The sequence below is a fragment of the Cavia porcellus genome, unplaced genomic scaffold, assembly GCF_034190915.1.
Source record: "Cavia porcellus strain 051 isolate PalLab524CR breed Dunkin Hartley unplaced genomic scaffold, mCavPor4.1 scaffold_5, whole genome shotgun sequence".
Classification (NCBI taxonomy): Eukaryota; Metazoa; Chordata; class Mammalia; order Rodentia; family Caviidae; genus Cavia; species Cavia porcellus.
In genome coordinates this window covers 52,894,844-52,911,224 of record NW_026947488.1, presented here as the reverse complement: position 1 = coordinate 52,911,224, position 16,381 = coordinate 52,894,844, and the positions used below count along the sequence as shown (strand labels likewise).

The 16,381-nt window shown below is 54.1% G+C and overlaps 2 protein-coding genes across 7 annotated transcripts; one reads left to right on the top strand and one right to left on the bottom strand.

The window, feature by feature from the left end:
- Nucleotides 1–45: 45 nt before the first annotated feature.
- Nucleotides 46–5,554, top strand: Mst1 (macrophage stimulating 1). Of its 5 annotated transcripts, XM_003476673.5 has the most exons (20): nucleotides 66–258; nucleotides 449–578; nucleotides 737–853; nucleotides 1,538–1,682; nucleotides 1,767–1,879; nucleotides 1,962–2,076; nucleotides 2,149–2,285; nucleotides 2,366–2,486; nucleotides 2,861–2,979; nucleotides 3,142–3,310; nucleotides 3,412–3,542; nucleotides 3,648–3,750; nucleotides 3,832–3,968; nucleotides 4,047–4,082; nucleotides 4,168–4,288; nucleotides 4,429–4,506; nucleotides 4,638–4,784; nucleotides 4,864–4,970; nucleotides 5,066–5,202; nucleotides 5,323–5,554. In XM_003476673.5, exons 3-20 carry the CDS (start codon nucleotides 760–762, stop codon nucleotides 5,482–5,484), a joined length of 2,172 nt encoding a protein of 723 aa, XP_003476721.1. In that variant the 5' UTR covers nucleotides 66–258; nucleotides 449–578; nucleotides 737–759; the 3' UTR covers nucleotides 5,485–5,554. The 5 variants fall into 5 exon arrangements, with proteins under 5 accessions (XP_063104936.1, XP_013015112.1, XP_023415806.1 ...); XM_063248866.1 differs by lacking the exon at nucleotides 737–853 and having other exon boundaries at nucleotides 46–320; XM_013159658.2 differs by having other exon boundaries at nucleotides 46–320; nucleotides 449–853.
- A 370-nt stretch (nucleotides 5,555–5,924) lies between these two features.
- Nucleotides 5,925–15,551, bottom strand: Apeh (acylaminoacyl-peptide hydrolase). Of its 2 annotated transcripts, XM_003476452.5 has the most exons (22): nucleotides 15,399–15,551; nucleotides 15,191–15,323; nucleotides 14,618–14,744; nucleotides 13,969–14,062; nucleotides 13,794–13,869; nucleotides 13,541–13,704; nucleotides 13,242–13,379; nucleotides 13,051–13,142; nucleotides 12,934–12,974; nucleotides 12,727–12,848; nucleotides 12,168–12,228; nucleotides 10,674–10,771; nucleotides 10,010–10,061; nucleotides 8,931–9,019; nucleotides 8,367–8,505; nucleotides 7,823–7,906; nucleotides 7,662–7,742; nucleotides 7,232–7,320; nucleotides 6,945–7,135; nucleotides 6,469–6,571; nucleotides 6,269–6,375; nucleotides 5,925–6,181 (listed from the first exon to the last, which is right to left on the bottom strand). In XM_003476452.5, the coding sequence occupies exons 1-22, from the start codon at nucleotides 15,492–15,494 to the stop codon at nucleotides 6,076–6,078; spliced, it is 2,283 nt and encodes a 760-aa protein (XP_003476500.2). In that variant the 5' UTR covers nucleotides 15,495–15,551; the 3' UTR covers nucleotides 5,925–6,075. The 2 variants fall into 2 exon arrangements, with proteins under 2 accessions (XP_003476500.2, XP_063104934.1); XM_063248864.1 differs by lacking the exons at nucleotides 14,618–14,744; nucleotides 15,399–15,551.
- Nucleotides 15,552–16,381: the final 830 nt, after the last annotated feature.

Here is a 16,381-nt window from a genome sequence, read left to right as displayed (position 1 = left end):
TGCACGCGCGCGCGCGCACGCACTAGCCCGCTCCTGCCGGAGGCAACAGGAATCCTAGGCGCGACCTCCTGCCTGGTTTTTCTCAGCTGAGGTTTGGGTCACAAGGCCCAACTGCCGCAGGCAGATTCCCGCCTGCAGCAAAATGGTGGCCAAAACCCGTGTCCTACCTGGGATCCTGTGTCAATTGAGGATACCTGTGTCAACTGAAAACCAGGCCCAAATTTGACCTAGGATGACCGAAAGGCCACTCCTGCCAAGGTCCCTGCTACCTTCTTTAGTCCCAGTGGGTGGCCACACTCACCTTTCCTAGGATGACAGCAGTAAGCAGGGAACCTCCCTGGGCTCTGCTGCCAAGTGTGTGAGCTGACCTGCCTGCAGCTGGGCACAGCTGATAAGGCAGCAATGGAGGGAAGACAGCTAAGGCTCAGCTAAGTAGTGTTCTCAACAGGGATGAAACAAGGCTGGAACCCAGGTCTCTAGCAACTCCTACATCCTACATGCCCTGCAGAAGTCTTGAAGCCCACACCCCAGGCTACCTCATGAGGCTCCACTAAACCTAACTCCTGTCTGTTCCACAGGTAAGCCTCGAAGGGCGGTAGCTGTATTGAAGTGAGGGTGCTTGTACTGATCCAATGCCTGGCGCCTGGCTCCAGCCAGCTCCAGTCATATTCTCTCAGGTCAGGGGCCTACAGGCCTGGAGTGGAGGGTGTGGGGCCAGAGTCACCCAATCCTGCAGGGACAGGTTTCACAACTTCCCGGATGGGGCCGTGGTGGATCACAGTACAGTCCCTGGCCAAGAGGATGGGGTGGCTCCTACTCTTGCTGCTTCTAACACGAATTTTGGAGGCCCCAGGTAAGCACCCTTCTGATTCCCACCTGTCTTCAGGAGGGGTTTCCCCAGGTCCATGCTGTTGTGATTGCCAGGAACTCACTTTCTCACTGGGAAGAGCACAGTGACCTTGGCCTCTTGAGCCTAGCTAGGAAGCTCTGGGAAAACATGTGCATAATGCCAATGCCTACTCAGGCCTACGTTAACATTTCTTTCTTTTTGTCTTTTTCCATTTTATCGGTACCAGGGATCGAACTCACGACTGCCTGCTTGCAAGGCAGGCACTTATGTCACTGAGCTAAATCCCCAGCCCCAAAGAAGAAACTCTTGAATCTAACCTAGCACTTGTTTTCATGTGGGTAAAAGCCTAGACGTGGGAATCAGAATGCCTAGGTTGGGTTCCTGCCTGGTTATCGGAATGGTCTGAGCCTTAGCATTCTCATTTGAGAGACGAGACACATCAAACAGTGTCACCACAGCTCTCACAGACCTTTGTGTTGACCTGAGCCTAAGGCTGGGTCCACTAAGCAGAGGTACTTAGTGATTACTACCATGTCTGGGCTGCTTGCTCCACACAATGCAGGGGGCTGGGTTGGCTCTTGAAAGCACACACAGGGCCTGTCCTGGATATCTTACATTTGATCCCCCACTGAACAAAGCACAGGACATGCCAGCAGACATGCACTGACGTGTGTGCCTGTGTCACAGGGCAGCGCTCACCACTAAACGACTTCCAAGTGCTTCGAGGCACAGAGCTGCAGCACTTGCTACATGAAGTAGCTGGGTCTTGGCAGAAGGTCGTGGGAGATGCTGAAGAGTGTGCTAAGCACTGTGGGGCTCGCCTGGACTGTCGGTTAGTGGCTGGCCAAGTGGCGTAGATACGGTTGGGGGAAAGGGAACCTCGAACATGGCTAGCCCTGTGCATTTTCCTCCCCAGTGCCTTTCACTACAACATGAGCAGCCTCAGCTGCCAACTGCTGCCATGGACGCAGCACTCGCCTCACACAAGGCTGCGGCGTTCTGCAAGCTGTGATCTCTTCCAGAAGAAAGGCAAGTGGCACAAGGAGGAGCAGGGTGGGGATAGGGAGCCCAGGACCGCTGGTCCTGTTGACCTTTCCTCCCTTGCTTCTAGACTATGTGCGAACATGCATTATGGACAATGGGGTTAGGTACCGGGGCATCGTGGCCAAAACGGTAGATGGCCTGCTCTGCCAAAGCTGGAACCACAAGTTCCCCAATGACCACAAGTAAGACACACCTCCCTTTATCTCCATCAGCAGGCTTCTCCCAGCACATGCAGTGACGCTCTTTCCCCCCAGATATAAGCCCACACTCAGGAACGGCCTGGAAGAAAACTTCTGCCGCAATCCTGATGGGGACCTTGGAGGTCCTTGGTGCTATACAACAGACCCTACAGTGCGCTTCCAGAGCTGTGGCATCAAGTCCTGCAGGGAGGGTAAGTGGTGCTGGTTACATCATGCCTGGAGAGGGAGAGATAGGCCATCTTCCAGAAATTCCCTGGCCCTGTGTCTCCAGCTGCCTGTATCTGGTGTAATGGTGAGGATTATCGAGGTTCAGTGGACCACACAGAGTCGGGGCGAGAGTGCCAGCGCTGGGACCTGCAGCACCCACACGTGCACCCCTTTGAGCCTGACAAGTATGTGTTCAGGAGGGGACTAGGGGTGGTACCAGACCTATAAAAAACTGCAAGAGCGCTGGGAATATAGCTCAGCAGCACAAGCGCCTGCCTGGCAAGCACAAGGTCCTGAGTTCAATTGCTGATACAAAAAAAAAAAAAAAAAAAAAGGCTAGGGATTTAGCTCAGCAGCATAAGCACCAGCCATACAAGCACATGGTTAGGAGTTCAATCTCCGGTCCAAAAAAATTTTTTTTTTTTTTTTTTTTTTGCAGTACCAGGGATTGAACTCATGACCTCACACTTGCCAGGCCCATAAATAAAATTTTTTAAAAATTTCTGTTAAGAGGCAAGAGTCCCAGGGTCTTGTTCAGGCCTCGGTACTGCCCCCCTAGGTTCCTGGACAAAGATCTGGATGATAACTACTGCCGGAATCCTGATGGCTCCGAGAGGCCCTGGTGTTACACCACAGATCCAAAGCTTGAGAGGGAATTCTGTAATCTCCCCCGCTGTGGTGAGGCTCTGTCCAGGGTCTGGCAGGGTAACTGGGGAGCCAGAGGGCATGGCTTGGCTGGGTTGTTGGGGGGAGTGGGGAGCAAACACTGAGGAGTACCAGAGACCCAGGAATCAGTCAAGATTCCAGCTTCTGGGTCTGACCTGGCTTGGTCCACCCCAGGGTCCGAGGTACAGCCACATCAGGAAGCCACGACTTTCCACTGCTTCCGAGGAAAAGGTGAAGGCTATCGGGGAACTGCCAACACCACCACTGCAGGAGTGCCCTGCCAGCGCTGGGAGGCGCAGAGCCCACATCAACACAGATTCCTGCCTGAAAAATATGCCTGCAAGTGAGCGTCAGTGGTGGGTGGCCTGGGTTGGGCTGGGCGGGAGAGGCTTACAGGCCAGCCTTTTGGGACCTGGACCAGCAGAGCAAGTGGGTGCCTACCAGGGACCTCCGGGAAAACTTCTGCCGGAACCCCGATGGCTCAGAGGCCCCCTGGTGCTTCACAACAAGGCCTGGTATGCGTGTGGCTTTCTGCTACCAGATCCCCCGCTGCACCGAAGAAGTTGGGACCGAGGGTGAGGCTGGCAGGGGTGGGGTAGGGCACTAATCCCAGGCTGGAGACCCCAGGAGACAGGGAGTGGGGCCTGGCATGATGGTGCCTTGTGCCCACCTTCCACCAGACTGCTACAATGGCTCTGGGGAGCAATACCGAGGCTCTGTCAACAAGACCCGCAAGGGTGTCCCGTGCCAGCACTGGTCTGCTGAAACACCACACAAGCCACAGTGAGTACGGGGACTCCCAAAACTGGGCCTGAACCCCTGGGCAACACACCTTGGCCTGAGATGGCCCTGTTTCCCATCTAGATTCACACCCACCTCTGCCCCGTATGCTCAGCTGAAGGAAAACTTCTGCCGGAACCCTGATGGAGACAGCCATGGCCCCTGGTGTTACACTACTGACCCAGGAACCTCCTTTGACTACTGTGCCCTGCGTCGTTGTAGTAAGTACTGGAGACACAAGCCCTGAGCCAGCCCCACCTCCAAACTGATTCTCCAACTGGGCCAACTTGGTGTTTCAGATGATGACCCACCAGTGTCCATCCTGGACCCACCAGGTACGCACTTGGGCCAGGAGTAGGGGAACCCCCTCTGCCAAGACCTCCATCTAAGGTGGGATCCATTCATCTGCCCATCCCCCAGATCAGGTTGAGTTTGAGAAATGTGGCAAGAAGCTGGACAGGCCGCATCAGTGGCTCTCTAAGCTGCGCATAGTGGGGGGCCATCCTGGGAACTCCCCCTGGACAGTCAGCTTGCGCAACAGGTGAGGCACGAGTGGCTGTGTCCTCTCCGATGCCAGTGGGAAAGGGGACCTGTCTCTGGTCCCAGGGGCTTAACCAGAAAGCAGCAGATCTTGTATGTTTGAGGAATCACTGTTCTTTCTCTTAATGCCCACTTCTCCAGGCAAGGCCAGCATTTCTGCAGTGGGTCCCTAGTGAAGGAGCAGTGGGTGCTGACGGCCCGGCAATGCTTCCCATCCTGGTGAGCCTCCCTCAGGTCTGGACATATAATGCTGCCACTGTCCTCTTACCAGCCACTTTCCCCAGCCAAGCCAGCAAACAGGTTTTGGGGTAGGAGACCACGGCTGAGAATGAGGAGAACTTCTTTCCCAGCCACGCGCCTCTCACAGGATATGAAGTATGGTTGGGTACAATGTTCCAGAACCCACAGCCTGAAGAGCCAGGCCTGCAACAGATCCCAGTGGCTAAGATAGTCTGTGGGCCCTCAGATTCCCAGCTTGTCCTCCTCAAGCTGGAGAGGTATGTGGACAAGCTGAATGGGTGTGAGGACAGGCTGGGTTTGTGGCCCCCCATTCTGAGTGCCTCATTCCTGCTCAAGACCTGTGACCCTGAATCTGCGCGTGGCCCTGATCTGCCTGCCCCCTGAACGCTATGTGGTGCCTCCAGCAACAATGTGTGAGATCACAGGCTGGGGCGAGGCCAGAGGTAAGGATCCAGCCCATAGGCTGCTGCAGGCCAGGAGGCCCAACCCTGGATGATGTGCAAGCGCCCACTCCTTTTCCTCACTCCCCTCATGACAGGTCTAAGTCACAGGGTCCTAAATGTGGCCTCGCTGAATGTCATCTCCAACCAGGAGTGTAACATCAAGCACCGAGGGCGTGTACGGGAGAATGAGATGTGCACCAGGGCACTGATGGTTCCTGTAGGAGCCTGTGAGGTCAGCAGCAGGGCTTCTGAGCAGCCCAGGGAGGCTGTGGGTGGCTGGAAATGTACGACCTCATCCCCACAGGGGACAGTTGCTGCCATAGCCAAAGATCTCACAAGTCCTTCCTGCCAGGGTGACTACGGGGGCCCACTTGCCTGCTTTACCCATGACTGCTGGGTCCTGGAGGGAATTATAATCCCCAACCGAGTGTGTGCCAGGCCTGGCTGGCCAGCCATCTTCCTGCGTGTCTCTGTGTTTGTGGACTGGATTCACAAGGTCATCCAGCTGGGCTAGACTTGGCCTTGGTCCCTTGACTTGGAAAGGCCAAAGTTCTGGTCAGACATAAAGCCACCTTTCCTCTTTATACCTGTGCAGAACTCTTATTAGCCTAGGCAGTAAGCTGGTGATTTCTTGCTAGGACCTGGGAGCCTCTAAGCACACTCTGGGATGAGTGCCCTCACCCGGAACTATGTTAACCTGTAGGTGCTGTGGAAGGGCAGGGCCTCACATGTCTTCCAAAGGTGCTCTTAGGTGCAGAAGGTGATGTACAGCAGTTTCTCCCTGAGGGGACTGTAGCAAAAGAGCTCCACGGTTTGGTGCACAGTCCTTGTTGGCCAAGACAAGCAGACTGAACTTTTCACTGGCCCCTCTACTGACACTACAGGTAGAGGAAATCAGGGCAGGTTGGTGGCAAGGTTGGATGGCATGGTACAAAGTACCAGCATAAACCAGACTCTGTGTCCTCATTTATTATGACTACATTCTTCTGCCCTCTCATCCATGGAGTCTAGAGCCTAGGAAGCCTCTTGCTGCTCTGCCAGACCCAAGAGCTTCCAAGAACAAAGTGTGACATGAGCTGACCAGCTTGTGCAGCATGGCAGGGCTTCAGCTGCACAAGTGCGTGTGCAGCCAGAGCACAGCATTCATGAAGCTGTCTGATTCCACTTCCACCTCTGACAGTGCGTGGGTGCTTTTGGGATAGAGCAGGAGCCTGTAGAGGTGGGGCAGCACATGAGTCTGGAGGGTCCTCCCCTGCTCACCTGCCCCCCAGTTGCCAGGGCTGCCCTGTGGTACTCACCGGACAGGCACATTCCGGGCCTTGAGGGCACGGTAATACTCTATGCCCTGCTTAAAGGGCACACGCCGGTCCTCCTGGCCCAACATCAGTAGCAGTGGTGTCTTCACCTGAGTGTGTGAAAGACGGGGCAGGGATGAACCAGGTCCTAAAATCTGGATGGATGGGCAGCACGTGGGCAAGTATCGGGGAGAGCTGAGTACCTGAGGGATATATTTGATGGGTGACTTATCCAGCATGTCTGCCCATACATTGAGGTCTGGTAAGCAGTCGCTGTTATAAGGGAAGCCAACCTCTACTACACACCTGCAAGAGACCAAGCCAGAGCCAGGTGTCGTGGTGCCTATAATCCCAGCATTCTGGGGAAAAGCAGGAAGACTGCAAGTCTGAGCCCAATCTGGGTCACTTAGTGTCCTATTGAGACTCTGTCTCCAGACAAAGAGGTGGGGCAGTATTCAGACTTGGGTTCAAGGCACTAAAAAAATGCATTTTGTTTTCGTTTTCTTTGAGATAGGGCTTTGCTGTGTAGCCCAGGCTGTCAGCCTCCTGGGTGCTGTGATTACAGGTATGTGCCACCACTGATACCACAAAGAATGGAGACAAGGTCAGCGCAGTCCCAGGAATTGTGAGGCCTGCAGAGACACATGGGAATGTGAGGTGGAGAGAAGGATACACTTACCAGTCAGGGATGTCTGTGGAGCCCATCATAGAGGCAATGTTGATCACAGGGTTCCGGGCCACACAGGCGCTGTAAGTCTCTGGGTACTGGCCAATCAGGTGGCAGGAGAGGAACCCACCATGGGAACCACCCATGAGGGCCACACGTCCTGGATCAAAATGTTCTTCCTGGAGCACGTGCTCCACTGCAAACTATAGGATGGAGCATGGCATACTGCAGCCAAGCTGTCTGCAGCCACACCCGACAGCCCACTCTCTGGCCTGTCAGAAGCCCCAGCCCCCTTCTACCTGGACATCCTTCACATCCTGGTGGCCCACATTGCCTGGAAGGGAAAGGATGCTGTCCTGTCCAAAGCCAGTAGAGCCACGATAGTTCACTAAAGGTGAGGGACGGATCAGACAGGGTAGTTAGGTGACACTCTCAGCACCGTGGACACCACTTCATACATCTGTGAAGTAGGCCCAAAGCCCAGCCACATCACAGGCCACAAGGGAAAGGGATGAGAGTCCAGGCTGTTAACCAGGGACCACTTCCTTTCCATGGACGTATCCAAGTTCACATAGAGGCTAGGCCAGGGCAGTTTATGGTAGTGGATACTAGAGGAAATAACTAGAAGGGCCCAGAAATCAGAGTGGTAACCACAGAGTTTATACAAAACAAGCCTACCCCACCATTCTACCAAGGTCCTAGTAGAGCTACCAGTGCCTCCTTGCTCACCTAGTAGCACTGCAAAGCCCATCTTGCAGAACACGGCTGGGAACAGCATCCAGGCAGTGACAAAGGATGAGTGGGGTCCCCCTGGAGACAGGCAATGGAGGGTGAAAGGGCCAGCCAGATGAGGTTGAAGGAGGGCAGAGGCTCTTAGCCCAAATACCTACCATGGGGCATGACCACCATGGGCACCTGGGTCTTGTCTGGAGGATCACTGGGCTGCAAAAGGATTGCTTCAAAGTCAAGGCCAGCTGCAGGGAGAGAGCAGCAGTCAGCAGGGCTAAGGGTACTTCCCTGGGGCTTTCCCAGCCAAGGACCCATCTCTAGGTGCTGATCTAGGGTTGACCTGTGGAACCCATACCATGATGAATGGGCCTCTGAAACCTCATGTTTCTTCTGCCCTGTTCAAGGAGCTCTACTCTCAAGGGACAGCATTCTGGATAAGGTATGTTTGCACAGATAAGTTAATGAGGCCTATTCTCTTTGGGGCTTGGTTTCCCCACCAGATGATCTGGCCTGGTGGTACACAGTTCTAATACACGACGGAACAGATGCTCAGCCCTGGGTGCTACTCCTCAAGACCACAAGAACAGAAAACCTCTTCAAGGAGTCTCAGAAAACCACATGGTGGTGAGCAAGAGGCAGGGTCTCCACAGAGGCTGTGTGCCAGGAGGCCTGGCCATAGTGTCTCTCCGCCCTGGCCCAGCTTACCATACTGTCTATTCTCCTGCTCTGGGGGTGGCTTTAGCACTCGGATGCTCCAGTGGATGTCAGGAATGGGCTCGGCTTCCTCCAGGGACACCCACAATACTGACTGCTCCTTCCCTGCAGGAGGCAGGAAGCCAACTTTCTGCCAAGGGGAAGGAAACGTCTCACAGGTGGTTAGGGTGCCTCCCTGCCTTCTGCTCAAAGCAGGAGGTAGGCAGTTTTTACTGAGCTGGGCCTCATACCTACCTCCAGAGGACACAGCATGGGTTACTACTGGGAGCTGCTACATACCAAATACTCACAGTCACATCTGAACGTACCCCACCCTCCTCTGGTCCTAGCCTTTGCTGTCTCCCTGTGTTCTATAACATCAGCGGACCAGTTACTTTCCAGGTACCCTGTTCAGGACACAGCAGATCATGGCCCATAATCCCTCTATATGAGTGCCAAACCTTTAGGGACCACTCAGGGTGAGTCTGTCTTGACCCCTTTACATACTGACAAACTACAGTTGGTCTCTGAGCCAGCAGAGCTGCAGCCTTAAGCCTATGATCCACTAATACTCACCAGGCTCGGGGGCAGGCTGGGCGTGGAGAACTGTGCCACAATAAGGTCCCGATCAATTGTAAGCAGCTTCCAGCTTCCACCCAGCCCCCCTGGAGAAAGCAGACACCAGTAAGCACCTGGCAGGGCCACTATCTTCCCCACTTGTTCTTTGCAGTCGAAGATAAAGGTTCAGTGGAAAGGTGGCCCTTGGTCCCGTGAGGGGCAAAAGTCTCACGGGGCGGGGGGGGGAGGGGCCAGCTGCCTTCTTGCTTTATGCCTCTGTTTAGAGCAGGGGGTGGGTAGCTCTTAGCATGCTAAACCTCACACCTACCTCCAGAGGACACAGATGGATTCTCACTAAAACCTGATTGTATCAGCACTTAGACATAACGCACATGTACCCAATGCTCAGATCTCAGGCTCAGCTGTCTTTGTGCTCTGCAATACCACAAACACTCAGCTATGCCTGGCCCCAGGGACGTTTCTTGCTCAGAACCTTCTTTATCTGGCAGACCTGGGCTATGCCCAGGAACTGCCAGATGTGGGGGCGCACCAGACCATTAAGAAACTCCACCCCACCCCTTCGATGACTGTGGAGACAGCAGCTGGATCCAGGGAGTTGGATGGGATGGAGAATGGGCAGAGGGGTCCACACAGATATTTAAGTAGGACTCCTGTGATTAGCTATAGGGTTAGAATAGCTTTGTGGAGGAGCAGGTAGAGCCATCCCAGAAAGTTCAAAACTTCAATTCAGCTACAATCACTAGGCCTGAGTATGGAGATGAGGGATTTTGGGATCTTGGATTCCTGCTAGTCCCTGAGGGACCTGAGGGACCAGAGCTATCTCTGCCTGGGATACGCACCCAAGCTTTGGCAAGGGGGAGGATGACTGGCAGATCTCGGCAAAAGAGTGTTCTATGGGTCTGTGGAGCACGGGAGGTGATGTGCTAAATGGCAAGGGCCTTACAAGGGCAGGGTCCTAGGGGGACTAGCAACAAGATGTGCAGAAGTCAGTGATGAGAATGGCTACAGTGCCACTGCTGCCCCATGTTGAGCTCCAAACCCACCCCTCACCTGGCTGGCTTACCAGCCTTGCTCACCAGCTGTTAGGGACGTCACACTGCCCGTCTGGGTGTCCACTACAAACAGGTCCTAAATCAAAGGGGAGGCCTCATGTGGTACCACATCCCAGAGCTCTGTGGCTCCTGCCCCTACCTCCCCTCTCCTCACTTGGTGATCTGAGTCCAGCCTAGGGCTATAAGCAGCTATGGTGATGGTTACTCAGTGCAGTAAGAAGCAGCCCGAGGGCCTACTCGAACCTCATCTCCACTACAACTTACTGAGTATTGCTAGATAGGGAAAGGAATGCCACTGAGCCCCCTGAAGGAAATGAAAGAATGCCACTAGCCCCCTCCTAGCATGAGGGTGACACGATACCATACCACAAGGAGTTGGGCATGCTCATCCCACCCTGTATCGTCGTTGTCCTTACAATGTGTTCGGGGACCCACTTTAGTAGCAGATTCTTTGTCGCCCAGCTGGAAATGCCTGAGAAAGGCGGCACTCTGCCTCAGGCAGAAAGGCCAATGGCTTTTCAGGGGCAGCAGGCCTCCTAAAGGAGAAGCCAGGCCAGGCCAGGCCAGGGAGGCAGGCCTTCATTGGGCTGGAGGTCCATCCCAGGGCACACACATGCTCCGCCACACGACTCAAGCTCCTGCTGACTGATCACAGGGGCTGCCTCTTCACATCGTCAGGATCCCCTACCTGCCGGCTCCGTTGAGCAGAGTCAAAGACTACTCTCTGGCTATCAGCTGACCAGCAACCCAGAGGCAGAAGGCTGCAGTAAATTCCAGAGAAGCTCTCTGCAAAGATGGGAGGGTTGGGACTGTAACAAGGAGTAAAGGATTAGGTGAATCAATACTATTAAACAGACTATGCCACTGGGCAGTTTACCCGCATCCCTGCAACTTGCGACAGAATGGCAGTCCCACATATCGGATCCAAGAAGGGACTGGAGGGCTAAAGCGCAGAGGTCTCTGAGGGCCCAGGAGAGGCACTGTTCAAGAGCTACTGAGCATCAGTGCTGAGAAAAGCACCTGGCGTGCCAACAAGCTGCTCCTGCTAGGCCACGCTGGACGCCTTTAACCAAGGTAACACCTGCCTGTCCACTGTAACAGCGCTGAACAGAAGGGTCTCATTAAATTGTGTCACGTGAGGTTACCATACTCAAGTTAACCTTCACTGCAATTCTCCAAGTAAAGCAGGGGTAACCACTCCCTCCGCAGATGAAGAAATGGAAATTTGGGCTGGGCATGGTGGCACACACCTGTAATCCCAGTACTCAGAGGAAATGCAGGCAGGAAGATCACTAAGAGTTCAAGGCCAGCTTGGGCTACATAGTGAGACCCTGGCTCAGAAAACCAAACCAAATGAAATGCCAGTTCAGGGAGGCTAGGGGTACCATACAAGGACACATAGCTAATCTGGGGCATATCTGAGATTCATATAGGGTTCCCAACTGCATCCCTGCAACCCAAAGAGAAGTCAAAAAAACGCCACTGTGGTATTCTATTTACTCCCTCTTTCTGGGCTACAGACCTAACCTGGGGTCCTGTGCATGCTAAGTATATGTTCTACTATTAACTATATCTCTATTGAACTAGAAAATCATCCACTGTACTTGTTTATTAGACTCCTGAACTTTCTGGGCAGCATGAGAAAACAGATTTTCAACTCTTCTATCCTTAGGATGGTCTAAGATTCCAAAAAAAGCTATAGACACCTGAGACTGAGAAAAGCCTCTCAGCTGAGGGTCACTCTCCTGGAGGACCAGCTGACTTAGACTGGATGAAGGTTGCCAGATAGGATGGAGGGTAGAGTAACATAGCACCCTCAGGCCAGAGCCTTTCAAGTATGATGTTCCAATCTGGTATATTTTCTGAGAGATTCACTTGAAGGGCAATGGTTTCAACTAGCCACTGAAAAAAGCGAATTCTGATTGCTTCAGCACTAGAATTAAATCATGTAAATCCCCAGCCAGCTTGGGCCACTCTAATCTCAGCTTTCGTCCAGCCAACTCTTTCATCGGAACTGTTCCCTACAGTGACGTTCAGATTCCCTTGGAGGTTGGGCCTAGGGCTAGCCCACCACATAGGAGGTCCTCCAAAGGAACCTGACGAAGAGTTGGGCAGAGATGGAACAGAGAGCAGGAACTCGGAGCTGTAGGCACCACTGATTCCCCCAGCCAAGCACCCTCACCTCCTAGTTGTCGAGGCACAATGTCTACCACCACTGAGGTGACCTTGGTATACCAGTCATACTGCAAGAGAAAACAATGGTCAGACCTACTAGGGGACAGACAATGTCCTCCAGGCATACAGCTCTGCATATGTACCTTTCAGTGACAGAGGAGCAGGAAAGGTGAGAAAAGCTGGATACATATCATCCTAGAGACATGCACCTGGTCCCCAGGGAGGCCTCATCTCGGGCTCAGTGCTTTATGGGTGGAGCCAGAGACTGTGTAACTTCCCACCGTATTCTGGCCCCCTCGAGAGCCTGGCTATGTGCAAATGAGGATCAAGGAGAATATTCTTGTAGACACACGGTACTCTCGAGATGGCAAACTCAATGGGGCAAAGCCCTCTCTGCCAGCACACTCAGCCTCCAGCCTTGCCTTCAGAGCACAGATAATAATTTATACTATTGTTGTTCCTGGGACAATAAGGGTATCTTTAGAGGGGCCCATGGGGAGATGATGCTGGTTCTTCACTTTCCCCTCTTCTTGCTGATCACCTCCTACCCCAAACCTTCAGCTCACCAGGCACAGCTGACTACACTGATGGTGAGGGATCAGCGACGGGTACTGCAGGTAGATGATGCGACACTGATCTGGGCTCAGCCGAGGAGACGAGATAGCCAGGGAGTCATCTGAGAGGAGCTCTGGGCCACATGGAAATGTGAGCATCACACAAACTGGCAAGGGCCAATGTGTAACCATAAGGCAAATGTCACACCAGCCACTTACCACACTTCCCCCCGATGAGGTCCACATAGTACAGGGCTGACCTGGAATGGCCCAAGAGTCACTCAGCTTCAAGGCTAGCTAGGCTGCAGGACCCCCTTCCCTGCCTCATTTCCTCACCTTCGATTTGTGCAGAAGCGGATGCCTAGCCGGAAGGGCTCATGCCACCAGCCCACAAATATCACACCCGTGTCTCCAGGGGCCCAGAAAGCCTATAAACATAACCAGAGGGCAGTGCAGGTGAGCAAAGGGTAGTAGCTCAAGCAAGGCCAGCAGACTCTGAGTGGAACATGAGCTGAGTTGCTACTGACCTGTCCAGGGGACACATTCTCAGGAACCCCCTCAAGCACAGAGATGTTGCTACTCTCGACGTCCAGCACACAGAGCACAGGGATGCTTTTCGAAACCATGCTTTCTCCCCAGTCCTCATAAAATACAAACTGATCCCCCTGAGAACACAGGATATTCAATGCCCAGCCTTTCTACAAGACCCTGCCCTGCTTCCTAGAAGCCAGTACCTCCCCAATTTTGACAGGTAGAGTATGGAAGGGAGCAGACTAAGCCCCAGGGATGCTCCCAGGCCTTCATGGACCAGCCACACAACAAGCACCTTGATGGCCTGATCTCGCTTCTTCAGCCTAGCCATGTCATCATCGCTGGCACTAACATCCAAGGCTTTAGTCTGAAAAAAGGACTCAGCCTTGGGGCGCTTCTTCTCTGCCACATACAACAAATGTGTCTCCGAGTGTGACCAGGATAGGCAGCCAAAGCAGTCTGGGTAGGAGGAGGGCTAATTAGAGGAAAACTTGGGCTTTGGGTACCCCTCCTGTCTACCCTGCCTGCTCTCCAGCCAGGTGACTCACCATCCTCATAAACAGGCCCATGCTTCTCCAGTGCTGATAAGTTAAAGCTCTTGAGCTTCCAGTTCTTCTCCCAGATCTGAGGATATCAGGGCATCAGTCTATGTTTCCTCCAACATAGCCTTATCTTGGGGGCTAAACTCCCTAATGTCCACTACCTGGCCCTTTGCAGACTCACCTCCAGGAACTGCTTTTCTTCCCCAGGGCCTGTGCCACCAGCCTTACGCAGCACAGCTTTCATGGTGCCTGAAGGAGACTCTCTGCTCAGCAGCCTGAGGATGTGGATAGTAGGTCAGGGTTATATTCAACCCAAAATAGCTCTGTGCTGACCCCTTACTGGCCACAACCTCTGACCGCTTCTTTTTTTAATTTTTATTTATTTATGTTTAAGACAGGAACTTGAAACATGATTCAAGCTGGCCTTGAACCCACTATGTAGCCCAGGTTTCAAACTCAGTAATCCTACCTCAACCTTTCAAGTGCTGGGATTACAGGTGTGTGCTACCATGCCTAGCTAGATTCTTGAGATTCTGGTTCCACCCCAGCCCCTGTAGAATCTGCAACTCCACAATGGCAGATGGGCTTGCTATTCTTCCCTGAGGCAGAGATTCTACTCTCCCCAGATCTAAGGGCTCCAGACTTGGCTTGAGTCTGAAGTAAGCCTCTGATACTTACCAGGCCATGTCATTATGAACCAGGAGATTGAAACTTAGCTCCTGGTCTCCCTCTGGGCCCTACCCACATCTAGGCACATCGTGTGCATTCATTAACAGCTGGCATGGCAGATGGCTATGGCCTTGTTCACAAGCTTCCTCCCTTAAACTTACTCCCCCCGGGTCTCCACACTGTTGCCTGCAGGCCCTGCAAACACCACTGAGTCCCCATCGTGGAACACCAGGTACTGGCGGCAGAATCGAATATTCTCCATCCTTTCCAGGTCCCGCTGGGTCCACTCTGCAAGGGAGGAATGAGGCTGCTCATCTGTTTTGGCCTGCTGGGGCCAGTGCCTTCACCTTATCCAAGAAGACCTACACACAACATCCCCAATCTGTCTTCAGACATCTTGAGGGGAGCCTGGACAACAGCTGACCACAACCCAAGTTCAGGTTTCTAGACCATGAGCTAACAGCTGCTTTAAAAACCCAATTCTGCCCTCAGTGCCCACTATGGCATCAAGGGAAGCCTGGAATGTGTCTGGGATACAAGGCTCACAGGCTGATCACTCAGGTCTGAGCTCTCCTCCAACCATGCAGTCAGGGCTCTATCTAGTTTGGCCTCCACAGCCCCCCATGCCTGTGTGCTGGGAAGTGGGCAAGGGCTGTACCCAAGCCCTGGCTCCTTCAACTCGTGTCCTCTGTGAGCGCACAGCCCCTTCGCCCCTACCCCCTCAGACGACCCACCAGTGTGCACGGTCCGGTAGCGGCCTCCATACTGCGTGGTGACCTCTGGGCCCAGGCAGGCGGCGCTCAGCGCCGGTTGGCGGCTAAGGTCTCGGTACAGCGCCGCCGCCTCCTCGGGCTCGCTCAGCAGCACCTGGGCAGGGGACACAGCAGGATCAGACCCGGCCCGGGCTGCAAGGACCACGGGGACCGCGAACTGAGCCCTCACCTGACGCTCCATAATCCCCGTTAGCAGCCGAAAGGCTGGGCGCGCTGGACCCGGAAGTGAAGCTTTGGGGGCGGAACCTGGAGCGGCCCGGCCCATTTCCGCTACAGTCCCTAGCGACCTGGGGGCGGAGCCTCCGGCCAATGAGCCAGGCTGGCGGGCGATGGGGCGTGGCCTTGGTGGAGAGAAATTGGGGGGGAAGGCACCTCGAGGAAAAGAGAAGGGCTTTTAGGAGCGGACTAGGCGAGTGGGCCAGGTCCTGAGCCAATGTCTGAGCCTGCAAGCGTGGACTTCGAGAGGCGTCCCCTGGGAGCGGAAGGCGGGAGCAAGCGTTCCAGGGGGCGGAGCTTGTGAGAAGCAAAGGGTCTACGCAAGGGCAGAACCTGAATTCCCTACCTGAGTCCCTACCTGACCTGGCGAGTGTCGAAAGCCGCGAGTTGCTGCTGGAGTGGGACCTAAGCGTTCCGAGTGCGGGGCAGGTCCTTTGTCTTCCTAGGGATTCTGGGCAGGGCCAGAGTCTCTGCCTGCGTCCGGCCCTGCTCATTGAGTCCCTCTGTCCACCTTCCCCAGACGGCACAAGGCCTCTCGGAGGGAATCCTAGGCAGACTGTACCGAAGAGCACAGGTCCTGATGGAGCGAATGCTGGAGAGCTTTGGGACGGCGGCGCTACTTGGGCTTATCGGTCGCCAGGCCTGTCTCAAGAGCTATCAGTGTCCCTGCAGCCTTCACCTATCCTTCTCAAGGACGACTCGTGGGAACCGTTAGGAGACTAGGTCTCTGCCTTCCAAGCCTAAGCTCAAACTCTTGAATGCAGAGGGTCTGATGGGTCAGGGTCCACCCTGTCCCAGACCAAAAAGCTTCCTGTGCAGAGAACTTGGGTAGTCAGAATCGGGTTCTCTGAGGTGGCAGCCAAGTCAGGAGAGGCTGGGCAGCCAGTAGTGATGTCTTCTCTGTGTACCATGAACCTGGCTGGTCTTGCACACCTG